This window comes from Parasteatoda tepidariorum, chromosome 1, assembly GCF_043381705.1.
Source record: "Parasteatoda tepidariorum isolate YZ-2023 chromosome 1, CAS_Ptep_4.0, whole genome shotgun sequence".
Lineage (NCBI taxonomy): Eukaryota > Metazoa > Arthropoda > Arachnida > Araneae > Theridiidae > Parasteatoda > Parasteatoda tepidariorum.
The window spans coordinates 60,183,365-60,199,116 of NC_092204.1; the positions used below are offsets into that span (position 1 = coordinate 60,183,365).

Here is a 15,752-nt window from a genome sequence, read left to right on the forward strand (position 1 = left end):
GGCTGAAAATGAAGCCTGAAATTGAGAATCTCTTGCCAATAAATTAAGCTCAGTATACGCACATGCTGACTCGCAAGTATTTAATCAAACATGTAAAATGATTGGCGTTTTCATACGCTAAGGAAAAATGGCATGCCGAAATAGATTAGGGTTGAATTAAATTAGAACAAAGTCTTTTGGATAATTCATGGCAAAAATCAACAAGGTAAGGAAAAAATATCTCATTTTGGAAAAAGGAAAATAAAGCACTTTTTAAAAACATTTAATAAAAAAAGCAACTTCAAGGCTTTTAAAAAACGAAAATTGAAAATAAGCACCTTTAAGCACTTTTTAAAGATGCTATGCACCCTGGAGATGTAGATACAAATTGTTCCTAGCATTTTTCTCATACCATGCTAAACTTTTAAAACACCTTAATCGTAGGTCTTGCTAGCAGTACTTAACAGGTACAAAAAAATTTTTAACAAGTGCCTATAACTAATAAAGACTTCATGAATACCTAATAGATTATGAAAGAATTGGATTTCTTTAATATAAATGCAGCTGCCATTTTAAAGATGACTTACCTTTAAAATCATAATATCTATATAGAGAGATTTATATCATATTATTTTACTCACAGATGAGTTTCTACTTTTAAAAAAAAAGTGATAGATATTTTGTATAATTATCCCATTAACTGACTTTTTAAATTTCATTGCAACTAAATTAATAATCAATGCAGATTCTTGGGCAATGTATCGTTAGACTGGCTTTAAATATAATACTCAGAATCTTCACAAATCATACATGCATAAATTAGATGATTTGCTTCCTAAGTCCTTGAGGTAGGTATTTGTATATTTTTTAACATGATGAAAACATACGTTTCAATACATTGAATATAAATAACTTTCAATATTAGATAAATTTATTATTATAGCATTGTTCATACCTGCGACTACCCTTAGGTGATTCTAATCCAGAGTTCACACCATTGCCATTTGAATTTTTATCCCATTTTTTATCAGTGCCATCGGAATCCTAAAAATGAAATTACGAATTTATTAGAAAAATTCTCATTTTTATCAATACAATGAAATAACAATTGTTCAAATTGTAGAACTTACATTGCCTTGGTAATTTTCTGCTTGAGCTCGCCTATAAAATAAAATAGAAGTATAAAACGTGACTGTCATAATGTATAGCATTAACAAAACTCAATTACCAACAAAATAAATTAATCTTTAATAGAATTTAAACTCAAAATTTAGTCTGTATTGTTAAAAGTATCACATGGAATTTAAAGCATGCAGGCAGGAAAGAATATTAACAGCATAATTTTAATGTACTTTTATTTGAAAAATTTAAATGCTCTCTTTCCTTTATATATTACTATACTTAAATAACTATAAAAATATTTAGTGATAAAATGTAAAGGAAGTAACAATGATTATCACTAAGTAAATTGCAAACAAATAATGTTCTAAGAGCAAAATAATTCAAAACAGGCAATTACACAACAAAAAAATTTAGAAAGAAAAAAGAGTATAAAATGACAATTAGTACACCGTGTTTTGTCAAATCACTTTTCACACCTTCTCGAATATTTGAGGTCCTTATATAGGATTATAAAAATGTATATTAAATATAAGAAATGCAGCTGCTGAAGACACATTGTTCTCAACAAGTGCATAATAGTTATTCAATTATCAACAATTTTATTATATATTTTTAAAATCACAATCAAAACTGAAGAGTATAAAAATCAGGAATATACGCAATAGAAGTTGAAAAAACGAAAAAGCAATAGAAATCTAACCACTACAAACGAAGGCGAGACTTAAGAACATCAAAAAGTGATAGACAGCCAGGAGAAATAGAGAGTAGTTTCATTAGTGAGTCTAATTAATTTCGATTTTGTTTCTTCTTCACTAAAATATTAACTTGAAATTCTAATGTTATTCTATCATTATATTTGTGAAAGTGCAGTGGTTACATAACACTGTTTATTATTCCAAATAATAATTTAGATAAAATTTAATAGATTTAATTTACCTTCGTGCCAGTGTTTTTGCCATTTCATCCATCATGCTTGCCATGCCACTAGGAGGTCCAGGGGTTTTATTTTGATCAACAATTGAATCACTCTGCAGAAAGAGTTTAAAGTTAACCTTTACATCCAGTTAAGTTTTATTATAGTATCTAGAGAATGTAATGTATCTAGATTTTTATAGAAAGATGAGATGATAGAAATAATTGCATACATAAATTATTAAAAATTAAATTATAAGGAATTGAGTTGTTCAAACAGCATTGCATTATATAGCTTTGTCATCAAAAGCTCAAATAGTTCTTTGACTTTTAGTAAGTATAATTGAAAATAATTACAGAAGAAAATTATAGACCAAATTTAAAAGCTTTAAAATTTTTAATAGTTAAGTAATACATAGCTATATATATTTTTTTTAATATTTTGAAAAATTAGGACCTATTGTTGCTATTATTGGTGTTATTTTAAATGATTTAATCTACATTATGAATGCATATTTATGAAAAAGAAGATTTAGAAAAGATCTTCTGATTTTGAGCTTTCAGCCATCTGATATGGCATTGTGCTTTTAATTCTTTGTAAAATTATAAATATATTTATTAGTTGCTCGTTTTCTAATTATAACATATCTACTTTTGGTCGAATTCTTAAAAAATTAGGATTTATATTATTTTTCTAGAGCCTAATTTTTTGGGAAAAAGTATTAAGAATAAAAGTATTAAATTTGGAAGTCCTAGATCCCAAATATCCTTTTTCTACAAAATCTAACATTATTTTTAAATTTTCTAACCATATCTGCAGAACATTTTTTCTTCAGCAAATAAGAACAACCCATTTTGACAAAACTGTCTTAAAAATAACCATTTCCCAATTTCTAGACATAAAAACTAGTTTTTTTGACACTAACAAAAATTACAAACAATATACTAAAACTGAAAGTTTAAACGATTAATTTTTTTAAAAGAAACAATAATAAACTATTACAGTCTTGTGATATAATAATAATACTGTGACCAAAAAAGTACACGGAATGATAGCATAAAACAAAAGATATCAATTTATTAGTCCAAATTTATTAATGTCTCAACCAACTTTAATGAATATTTGCCAACCTTTTTTCCAAACATTCCTTAAAATTTTTTTCCTTCTTAATAGATCATACTGAATTTTCCTTTCATCGGATTAATAAACTTAAAACAATGACCTTAAAGAAGCAATTTCAATTGAGGAATGACAAAAAATCCCATGGTACCATTTCAGAAGAATATTTTGTCAAAAATCGCAGAATAGTTGCTATGTCAGAAAATGCATTATTGTGGTGCAAAACCCATGTGCTTTTTTCATTACCATTCAGATTGTTTTTGATTAGTTGCCTCAAATAAACGCTATAAAACACTCAAATAATAATCTTCAATGAACTACTGTTGACAATCTGTTCAAACAGTGGGAATTCAGAATGCAAAACATACTGATTATTAAGGAAAACAGTTAACATTACCTAGAATTTTGAGTAGCTTTTACAATTTTCTTTTGGTTTTCCTTCACCTTTCAAATGCTACTGGATTGTTGAGCAGTTTTTAAGTGAAATGTGCTTTAAAAAGGAATCACAGAGTGAAAGCATCTCTCGAATCATTTAAACAAGTTGCTTTTGGAACAAATTCAAAGTTCTTGGCACAAATCCAGATGGAATGAGTCACAACCTTAAACCGTCTTTCAAAATTGGTTGACAGAAACGATGATGACTGAATATCAAGTCTCTGACTTAAAAAAATAAATTGATCATTAATCGAAGTGGACAGTCTACCAGATTGCTGACCATCTTCAACTGATTCTCTACCTTACAATCCTTGAACTTTTTATAGCAATCGAAAAAAATTTCTGTTCATTAACAGTAAATTTTTTAAAGCCTTTTTTAACTACATTTCATTGCAAAAATAAAATTTAGTGCAGGTTCTTTGCTCAATAATATTTACCATTTCAGAAAATTGATAAAATGAAATTTTTTTTCCTCATTAAAAACTTAGGTATTTTCAGGCGATAGAATTAAATACCTGTCTGATTATTTTCAAACCGTTTATAGAAGTCACAAACAGTAACAGTCAGAAAAGCTGTTTTCTTGGTAGAATTTTAAACTTGATAGTTTAAATATCAATAAATTTTCACTATAAGAGTATTTAAACTAAAAACAATTCTTAACAATAATTATTGATTATCAATCAAATATCCTTTCTAAATGGCTGGCAGCTAATTTAAGGTTAAGAATGACTTCTAGGTGAAGATTCAAATCTCAAAATTCCTTTTTGGTTATACCATTGGTCATAAAAATTTTAGCAGACTATATTAAATACACTGGAGAACATTTTTTCTTCTTTTCTGTTGCATGAGATTTTTTTAACAGATCTTAGTATCACTGATTTCAAATCTGAAATCGGTTTCCCTCTTAGAGCCACGGTTGTTTTTTGAATGTCATTTTTAAACCCCTTTTTGTCAAAATGTACAAGTTTAAAAATTTTACATATAATGGGGAGCTGCATAAGGTCCAGGTTACAACATCAGGATTACAATGGCATAGGAAACCATGTCTGGAAATGTCATCATTTGCAGCTAATGGCACTTTCCAATTATGAACCATTTCTTCTTGAGCTTTTGAACAGGTCACAATAGGGAAGTGCCCCTAGCTGCGTACAATATAATTTCTGGGTATGAGTTTCTATGCAATTTTCATTCTGGTGAATGGTGATGTACTCTGACTGACTTTAAAGTAAGTCACAACATTTATGTGATCCCCTGTTAAATATGTTTCTTCACTTGTACATTTCGATGAAAAATAGACTAATAATGTCCTTTAAAAAAAATCTGTAGCTTTAAGAAAAAAACTAATTTCAGGTTTGAAATCCCCACCCGATTCAAGCAAGACCTAGCATTTGTAAAAATGCAACAAAAAATTTTCTATTTTTCTATCAATATTTACATAATATCTCATATAGTACATAATTAATGCTTTAAAATTATTGGCATAAAAAAAGGTTGAATTTCTTTACTGAAAATACTTTTCGAAGGTAAAATATTTTAAACGAAAAGATTTACTTTCAATTTATGTTATTTAAATAAAAATAACATAAATTAAAATTATAATTATTAAAATTATATTGGCAAAAATAATAAAAGTTTAAAGGTAAGCAATTTCAAGTAAAAAATATGAGAAGAAAGCTAAACAATATGGGAAAAGCACAAATAATGCAATGATATATTTCTTTATTTACCATCTTTTCAATTTGTTTAGCTTTATTCATATATTGCACACCCTTTTTTCACTTAATATATGAAAGTCATATTTTGCCATTTTCAAAAGAATGTAAATAAGTTTTGAAACTTCTTGAACTGCTAATTTTTTTTAAAAATACATAAGATACTATAAAAATAAATAAATACACCTACTCTTTGTGTCTTTTTCAACTTTGCATTAGCTAATGCTGATGCCAAAGACATGTTAGCAGTGTTAGGGCGCTGCATTGAAGACCCAGGTGGGGGAGGAGGACAAGGTGGGCTAGAAAATCCCCCAGACATTGGAGGAGCTGGTGGCGGAGGTGGACCACTTGAGTTTGGCATAGGTGGAGGAGGAACTGGGGGCATTCCTATAGTAGGAGGTGGTGGTGGAGGAGGAGGTGGAGGTGGTGCAGCATTGGACTGCATAGGAGGAGTAGGAGGTTGTGGAGGAGCGGGTGGAGCACAATTTGGAGCAGATGTTCTGTGAAGTGTATTGCTAGGAGAACCAGGCATCTGAGTACCATTCACTGCAAAAAGAAAAAGAAATGATGTAACACATATTTTAGAATATTTACATTGTTATATATACAGAGAGCAGAGAAAATTGTGAAGGATATGAATACGTTGACAGAGTGTTCGTTAACACATTTTTTAGATGCATGGCTTTTTCAAAGAGGGGCATATGTGAAGATAGTATCAGAATACTCTCCACTGGCCGCAGAAATTTTTTTTCTTTAACAACCAATTTTTTAAAGATATTGTTCACGGTGAAAGGGATGACCAGGGCTAATTTCTCAATTATATGCAGCTAAAAAGTGGAGAAAGATCAACAACAAAATTGATTTGAAAGATTTATATTTATAGTAATCTAAATCCCTTTTTCTATGTATACATAAAAGGGTGGCAGTCATGGTTGAGATGTGAAGCCAAATAATTTATTTAGCTTCACATTGCATATTCAAAACATTTCTATCATTGGTCGAGCTCAAATCACACACCAAAACCTGTGTGTTTCAGTTTTTATCCTGGAGAAAAATAGCAAATGAATTTTCCCCTATTCTATTATATCTTAGGGAAAAATTAATAATTGTAATTGGTTTATTAAATAGGTCGCATGATTCCCATAATAAACAAAGGGTAAAATGTCTTACCTTTATTAATGCATACTTGAGCCAAAAATAGATTTAAGGACAGGATGTGAATTTAAAAGTGTAAGAAAATGTTTCGATTAGAATAATATATTAAAAAAAGGATTTACAGAAAAAGAATAACATAAAAAGATTAGTTGAAGCTTTTAATGTTACATACATAAATACAGACAAAAATCATTCTTTTGTAAAAAGTTCATTATTTCAAACAAAATATTTCGCTCTTCCTAAATTTAAAAAACGAAAAAAAAACATTTAAAATTTTAATGACCTTAAACTTTATAATAAAATTTATTTGAAAACCATACTTCATCCTTGTTGAAATACTTTGCTTATTGAATCAAAAAATATTTTTAAATTTTTTATAGTTACATGAACATTTTTGTTGTAAAATTTGGTTGTAATTGTGTTTTTGGTTGTTCGATAACCCACTTTGGCTGGATGAGTGGGACCATAGTTCTTTCCACCCCCTTTGCATGTCACTGATATTGAAATAAACCTTCTTTATACAAAATTACTATAATATAAAATATCATAAATTTAAAACATGCTCAAAAGAAATTTAATAAAAGAATTTAAGTTTTTTAAAACTAAGTAGTTATGAAATATTTGATTAAAGACGTTTACAAATATGTTAAAAAAATACAGAACAAGAAGAAAAAAATGCCAAAATGTATTAACAATTGTGATATGTGTTAAGAAGAGAAGATTTTTACTTGTAGAACTAGCATATTGTACTTGATGAGACATTCGACCAGTGTCATTGTCATTCCTAAAATAAAAACAAACAAAAAGTTAAATAAGATAAATGCTCTTAATGCAAAATAATCAACATGCTCAACTAGACAATTGACGTTATCCATAGGTCAATTAGAATGATATCCTTTAAAGCACAAAAAATTGTAAATCTGACAGAAATGACACTTTTTTCAAAATAAGTCTATTGGGTTCTATGCTGCATTTAAATTGCAACCACATAGTTAATACATATGTTGACCAGCATTGTTTTTTAGAAGAATAGCAAAGATATCAATATCAATATTTAATTTTAGTTAATAATTTCAGCATGTTTTGAGTAACATACTGCATGTATTTGTAATAATAACAAATTAATTAAAACTTTTCTTAGAATGCAAAATAATTTTTTGTACTAAGAGTCTTCAATAAAATGAAATTTATGGAAACTTTATATCTAACATACTTTCTAAAGAGTAACCTATTTTTTAGAGAATACTTTGGCAGTACAGTCCTTTTTAAAAATCATATCTCATGCTTCAGTTTTTAAATGAAAATATAGAGATTTTACAGTTGATTATTATTTTGTTTCAAATTTCAGAAAGAAATAGGGATGCAATATTTGTTAATTTTTATGGGGATAAAATTATTTAAAGAATTTTTCGTCATTTAAATAAATAAGTTTTTTAATTTTTAAATGTAATTAAAGTTTAGAGGATCATCCTAAACTTTTAGAATAGGTACTTAGAAATTATTATAAAATAAGGATTAATCATACAATAGCCTAATTAAGGTTCATAACATGCATGTGAGTATTTTAGCCAATACAGTAGTTAATCATAGTAAACTGAAAAAAACATGTAAATGTCAGAGTAAATTACTTTAATTACTTTTATTACATAATTAAATTACTTTAAAAGTTAGTTGGTAAATTTCAAAATCATGTTTAACTTGCACTAGCAATTTTAGGCCAGTTTATTAGCGAGTAAGTATAAATCGCAAACTGTATTTGAATTTTAACAGATTTTAGTTAAAGTAAAAACTGACATATAATAAGAAAGTATATACATACCACTTTTGTTGATCAATATTATTGCACTCAATGTCCCCAGATATACTTTGATAAACTGGTTGCGAATTCATGGGAGGAGGAGGTGGTGGTCTTGAAGACATGTCTTCAAATTAAAAAGAATATTAATTATAGAATCAAATTTTTAAAAAAAGAATAAACTCATAAGTTATATAAGACATACATTACTTTTTAAAACATACAAACATATATTAACTTAGCAATGAAAAAGTAGTTAGGGGCCATTCAAAAAGTACATACACAAATTTTAATTAACAAGAAATTTTAACTTCGTACATTACTATACATAAGGTACCTTAGAGTATGTACATTTTCTTAGTTTACCCCCCTTTTTCACAAAAATTAAATTATGTTTCAAATAAAATTAAATATTTATTTAGAATAATTTATTCATTTAAATTATTTAAACAATAACACCCAACTTTATCTTTGAATCAATAAATAAAACAATCTTATCTGATCAACATAATAATTTCCTACAATCAATACAATTAATCTACAGGGGGAGGGGACAATGATGGGGGTGCGCGTGAAATGGAAGGTGGAGAGGTTTTGGATTTTGCAGCGGAAGTGCTGTGATTGGAGGATGTTTTCACCCGGTACCAGAAAAAATTTCGGGGAAAGTTTGGTGTTTGCAATTTTTAATCCTGCGAGACAACTTTTTTTTGAGAACTGATTTACTCATTCTAACAAGTGGTCGCCATGTGAAAAAATATACAAGAACAAACATATGTATAATACATGTGTAGAAAAAAGGCTAATTTAAATTTGGTGTATGCTTATAATGTACGTACTTTGTATAATACCCCCTCCCCATCGTACAAAATAGCAAATCCCCCTCTTCGGGATATACGTACTTTTTGAACGGCCCCTTAATAGAATGTTACTTTTTTTTAAAATAAACTGATTTTTGCCAAAATTCTTTAGCTCAATTTTAATTGAAAATGTTGAGTAAACAGTAAAATAATCTACAACTTTTTAAAAAAAATCAGTTTAAGATTTTTCAAAAATTTTCTTTGATACATTTACAAATCGAACAATTTAAAAAAATTCGTTACTCATGCTAATACTTAATGAACGCAAACATCTTATGATCTTGATTATGGAGCTTCAAATAGGATTTATAAACTTCTCTCATACTTTTAGATTCCAAGTGTTATTAAACTTACTATTTTGGTTAACAATTTCAAGAGTTCTGAGCATAGCAACAGCAAAAGCTTCTGCATCATCACGACTGCTAAAATTAAGGCCATAAACTTGTTTGTTGTCACGCCATTGATGAAATGTTGGTGTGGCCTGGTTATATTTCAATCCTTTCAATATAGAAGCATTAATGACAACCTATATTTTTTAAAAAGAAGAAAATAAACTATTACTGTAAGATAGACTGTACATGTACATCTTACATTAGTGAGAAATACTGTAAATTATGAAAATGACTTTTAAACATTATCAAATCATTTACAATATTCTTAACTATGACTGACAAAAATAATTCAGATAACTTACTATAAATACAAATTAAATCATTACATTTGAATTTGAGTAATATTACATTTTATAATAGTAAATAATTTGAATCAGACGAAATATTCTTTTATTTTTGTAAAGATGTAAATATGTTTTTTATGTCGAAATGGCTTTAATTCTACAAAAACTTTTTACAACTTTTTAGTACTTGGGTACATCTAACTAAACGAAAGCTTCAAGAACAGTTTTTAGTTACAAATTGTCAGTTGATAAACTAATTAATTTTAAATAAAATTTAAAGCAATTCTAATAAAGTGCGTAATAAGATTAAGATACACACAAAGTTCAAATTTTAATTACAAAAATAATTGAGTTCTATAAAAATTCAGAATGATGAAATTCAGATTAAGATCAGGGATCTGTCCAAGCCAAATTTACTACTGTTTAGCGGCACCTTCACAAATTCAACTTTAGGAAAAACAGTAGTTTCACAAAATACTTTTTCTTAAAATTCTATTTCTGTTTCTCGTAAAAAATGATAAATCCATATTCTCGTGTTGATTGTTTAATATAATTTTTAATTTTCACAAATTTTGTGTAAATTTTCACAAAATAGATACCTCTCAGAAAAACCTAGACAGATCCCTGAAGATGTAAAAACAGCAACACCAATGAACTTTATAACTATACACATCCAAAGTTTTTAAGTTTTCAGGGAAATTGAAAACTTTCCTAGAATAAATTTTTTTTTAGTGATTATGTATTTGGTACCATGAGCATTGTGTGCCAAACAAGTACAGAGGAATGACACAAATTTAAATCACAAATGAAACTCACACATTTTATTACCTCTTCTGTGTAAATAAAAAAAGTACTTTTTTCCAACATTTTGAAATTAATTTAGAAATATTTATTACAACATTCACTTTTGCAAATTTTAGCAAACTTACGTTTAACAATCATTCTGATTGAAAGAATGAATTACAATGGTTCTTAAACTTTTGTTACAAGCAAGTCAACAGTATATTCATAGTATAATCTAGTTAATAAATTGTAGAAAAAACTGCATGCAAAATAATAATAAATAAAGTAAATTCAATATACATTTTATAATTAATTTTTGAAGAAACCTTTTTCTAATTAATCTTATAAATAGCGTAAAAAATTGGAAATAATGTCTTTAGGTTGCATATTCAATCAAACAATTAAAAATTGTTTGGCTTGTTTGGCTTAATAATTTTTTTATTTTTTATGTTATATAATCTTTCTTAAAATGATGGTTATGTTATATAATCTTCCTTAAAAAGTAATCTATTGGTCTGAAACTCATTCCTCTATGCTAAAATTCACTATTATATTAAATAATATTTTTTTTTCTTTTTGGGATAATAATGTTTAAGACTGTTGCTGTTTGAATTAACAGAAAATTGTATTAACTGAAATTTCAAACGTAATTGAAATTTTATTCAATTGACAACATAAGCAAAAACAAAGCTATATCTTTCAAACATCACGATGCATCAGGATGTTGGTAATATTTTTTTAATGAGGCAAACATACAATTGAACATTTTTAAATCCAATCGTTTAAAAGATAGAAGCAAATCCTGGTATTAATTTATCACTTTCTGGTGTTATATTGCAAGCTTATTCATGTGTGTCAACAAACTAAACATACTTATGTGAGTCATAGTGAGTCATTTTATGATATATTTCATCTGAACTATGAATTTCACAACTGAAGAATAACACTTTCAATCTTGTATAGTAGTGCAAATAATCTCTGTTACATCAATATTTAACTATATCACACTTTATATTATTTTTTAATTGTACGATTGAAAAATTCACTATTCAATAAGATTATGTGAATTTGTTTCATCGTTGAATTTCACATGATCATTACTAAACCCCATATTTTGTCATCCAACTGTAATATTCAATGATTTTTTTTTGCTTTTTTTTTGTAATTATTTTAAGAATAATTTTACAAAGGTTCTTTTCATTTAAAATGTTTAAGAAAGAACATTGATGAAAAAGTTTTTCAAAAATTGTGAGAATATACTTTTTTTTAGCAATTCCATTTTATGTTCGAACCCCTTTCACATGAAATAGCATAAAAAAGGGAACATTACTTAATCCATAATCATTTATAAAAGTTTAGGGCGATGTATTACTGATTTCTTTTATGAAATTATAAATAAAACCTCTTAATAAAGGAAAACTTTTTTCTTAAATTTTTTTTTCTAGTATAAGGATATGATAAAATATTTATTAAAAATCCTGAATAAGCACATGGCAATATTTAATCAATAATTCCTAAAGAACATTTTTTATTATATTTTCCATTGAAGACAGATAAATACTCACCTCATGATCCTGCAGTTTTCTTCCAACAACTCTAAAGGTATTATTTGTCAGATGCTGGTATATGTGAACTTTGGATAAACCACTTGAGGATCCACTAGGTACCCATTTTTTGTTCATATCATCATAAACCATCACAGATGCTCTAGCAGAAGCAATTGACTGTTCACTAAAAGAAGCGAAACATTTTAAATTCATAAATGTTCTAAGTAGTAAGTCTCCTAATAAAAAAAAAATCAGAACAATTTTTAAAACACTTTAACATTTTGGTACCCCCCCCCCAAAAAAAAAGTGGGTGATCCTTCAATTTACCATTTAAAAATTGAATGATTTAGAGATAGAACAAAGCTTTGAAAAGGGAAAAGCTTTGGCCTGACAGAATACTGAGCTGTGATTCGGCTGAAAACCATTTATGATATGAATATTTATTATATAAAATATTGTCTTTAAGTTGTGTACAATTTTACCTTATAATAAAATACAAAGTAGAAATGTATATTTAATTTAAAAGCTTGTGTGCATTAATATTTGAACCCTTGGAACCAGAAACCCTTAAATAATCAATTATATAATCCATTTAATTTGACATTTTCTAAGAAATATGTTGCATAATGTTACATTTAAGTAATAATTATATGAACAACTTGAGCTGTTTTAAAACGAAGCTGTTAAAATATTGAATGAAAATATTTAAACAATTCTATCTTTGAAACTTATGAAAACAGTAGGGTCATTATTTTATTATTTATTAGGGCATGTGTGCCAGTAATGGACATCCTTAAGGAATTTCTAATAGTGATAGGCATGATGTTTAAGTTTTTATTTTTCAGAAAAATATATATTAATCTGTCAAAAACATTTGACCAATTTCACAGTCATTGATCAAGGTTATCTAGGATGGTAAAACAAGCTTAAAATTATCAGAAAATAAATAAAAGTGTTAAAAATTTTATTATAAATTTTTTATAAACCAAAATATGAGAAATGAGCACACCAGAGCCGTATTAACACCCAACAAGTTTGTTTACAGTAAAACGTACAGGATATCAAGAAATGTTAAGGAAAATTAAATCAAACAGAACATGAAGCTTAAAAAATAACTGGGGGGGGGGAGGAGTACGGAGAAAAAGAAACATCACTATACCTCATGCAGCCCATCTTTAATTTCGACAGTTTATCCTTAAAATACTCATATTTTTGAAACTAAGTTTTATCAGCTATGATTTCAACATAAAAAATCCCTCCTTAATTTCAAGATGGCAACTTAAGGTAACCTTAGGAAAGGAGGTAAACTTCAAATAACCATAATAAACTAAAACAACAAATCTTAAAGCATTTTTCTAGCTTTCCAGTAATTACTTCCGTATTCAATTACTTAAAACTGGCCTAATGCCTCTAAGAAGAAAACATAATATAAAATACCAGCTATATCGACTTCTACACCAGCACTAAAATTTTTGTTGATCATGAAATATCAATGCAATGAGATAGATATGAATAACTCAGTATCAATTTACTTCTCTCTAAAACTATTTTTAATATGTTTTATACGGTTAACTTCGAATTTTCTTTTATCATATTATCTCTACATTTGAAGTTTTTTTTAAAAAAATTTTTTAAATTGCTCCCAGAAAGAAAAAAAATTAAGAATAAGAAAAGTTAAGATAATTTATTCTAGAATATTACAAAAAATATAACACAATGAAAACTTTTAAAACATGAAAAAGCTACAAATTTAAAAATTTCTAAGCATCATTTGTATGGGATTCGATAACGTTAGCAGTGTCGTCGGGCGGATCCTGACTTTGCAAAGGATTCGACTTCATCCTTACCAGTCGAGTCCCACAAAAATCGTCTTTAGCCCCACCCAAAGAATTTCAAGGCCGGGATAGCCTGGTCGGTAGGGCGCTGGGCCCATATCCAAGAGGTCGTGGGTTCGATCCTCGCCGGCCGAAGACTCCCCGTGTAGTAAATGGTGACTGATGCACGTTAAATCTGTCGAGTCTCAAAGTCCTCCATGTTCCCACAACAAATCAATACCTCTGGGGGTACTGATCCAGGAGTTTCCTTGTCTTCTGGATTGGTTCAAAAATACAAGGCTACGGAGTTGAACGTTGGTAGTCGTAAACCCGTGAAATTGGGTCGGCTGTTCAACGACGGTTATAAAATAAAATAAAAAAAAATTCCACATTTGTTAATACATCTTTATTTGAGGGAGCGCTCCATAGTATCTATAATTAAGGGCAAATGTATCATATACCGAAAGGACAAAGCGAAATTTCAATAATTTGAGTAAAATTTTGTAGGTTTAATATACACACATATATATTTTATGTTTTCTGATCTTTAGAAATTTTTATGTTAAATTTTTTCAGCAGTCGACTTACATCCGATACACCAGAAAATCGCTGTCGCTTAATCAAAAATAGTATGTCCACTTATACACAGGAATATATGGTAAGTAATATGAGATTTCCTTAAATATTTTTCTGACGTTTCTAAACGTAGAAGGTAGCATTTTATTTTATTTTATTAACGGCGTTGAACAGCCGACCCAGTTTACGACAATCAATGCTCAACTCCTTAGCCTTCTAATTTTGAACCCAATACAGAAGAAAAGGGAACTCCTGTATCAAGCATTTGGACAAACTAGCCTCCGTGGAGGAAATTTTTAATGAAACTAACAACCCGTATTTGCATTACATTGAGAGGTAAACTTCGAAAATACATATATCAAGGTTAGCGCCACGGCAAGGGGATTTTAACCCATGATACGTATACCACTGAGGATATTTTATGTCAGCACTGTGGTCGGCACGAGCCGGGTGTAGAATTCGCATTGAGACTCGTATTTCGTCACCCTATTGAAAGGCGAATGCTCTATTTCCTGAGCCATCCCGGTCAAAAAGCATCTATATATTTTTTTTTTTTAATTTTATAAAGAATTGTTACATTTTTCTATTATAAAATCGGGAAACAAAAGCTAAAGTACGCTTATAAATAATTCGAATATTAAAAAAAAAGTTGCCCATTAATATTTCTAAATAGAACACATAGGAGTAAATACGAAGTGCGCATAAAATTTCCTAAAATATCTTGGAAAAAATCACAAGTCTATATTTCTAAGAAAAATAAATAAATAAAAGGTCAATGCATAGATATGCTTCTTCAAAGTATCCCCTCCCTAAACAAGACATGAGAGCACTTAATTGCTTAACAACGGCACATTAAGATATCTTCTAATGGCTAAAGTAACCAATCCATAATTGCGCACTCTCGATGAGTATGTATTTGGCGACACTTGGGTGACATATTCAGGAGAGAACATCTCATTTAGATAGATGAGGATGCGTTCTGACATCCACCCAACTATCTCTATGAGAGCGTGTAGAGCAGTGGCCTTGGCCAGACGTGTGGAATCGATCGCGGAGCACGTGGAATATACGTAAATTGAAATGGTGAGGGGTCCACCTACATTTTTATTCTTTTATAGGCGAGTAGGGACTTCCCAGATGCCCAGTACTTCCCAGTAGGGGGAAAAAATAGAAAACCCGGGGTCGAAATTTTCATGCAATGAATACGTCATCAAATATGACGAATATCGATTGCCGGACGCAACTGGCTGTTTTGAAATATGTATCCGA

The 15,752-nt window shown here is 28.7% G+C and overlaps 1 protein-coding gene across 2 annotated transcripts in view; it reads right to left on the reverse strand.

The window, feature by feature from the left end:
* Nucleotides 1-15,752, reverse strand: part of LOC107454175 (ENAH actin regulator enabled) — a 41,134-nt gene that overhangs the window by 6,129 nt on the left and 19,253 nt on the right. For both annotated transcript variants that reach the window (XM_016071268.3, XM_016071266.4), the window contains exons 2-9: nt 12,112-12,277; nt 9,442-9,613; nt 8,255-8,357; nt 7,164-7,219; nt 5,471-5,826; nt 2,038-2,129; nt 1,110-1,140; nt 935-1,023 (exon numbers count right to left, since the gene is read on the reverse strand). In XM_016071268.3, coding sequence (XP_015926754.1) covers nt 935-1,023; nt 1,110-1,140; nt 2,038-2,129; nt 5,471-5,826; nt 7,164-7,219; nt 8,255-8,357; nt 9,442-9,613; nt 12,112-12,277 — 1,065 coding nt within the window. The remainder of the gene's footprint in view (nt 1-934; nt 1,024-1,109; nt 1,141-2,037; nt 2,130-5,470; nt 5,827-7,163; nt 7,220-8,254; nt 8,358-9,441; nt 9,614-12,111; nt 12,278-15,752) is intronic.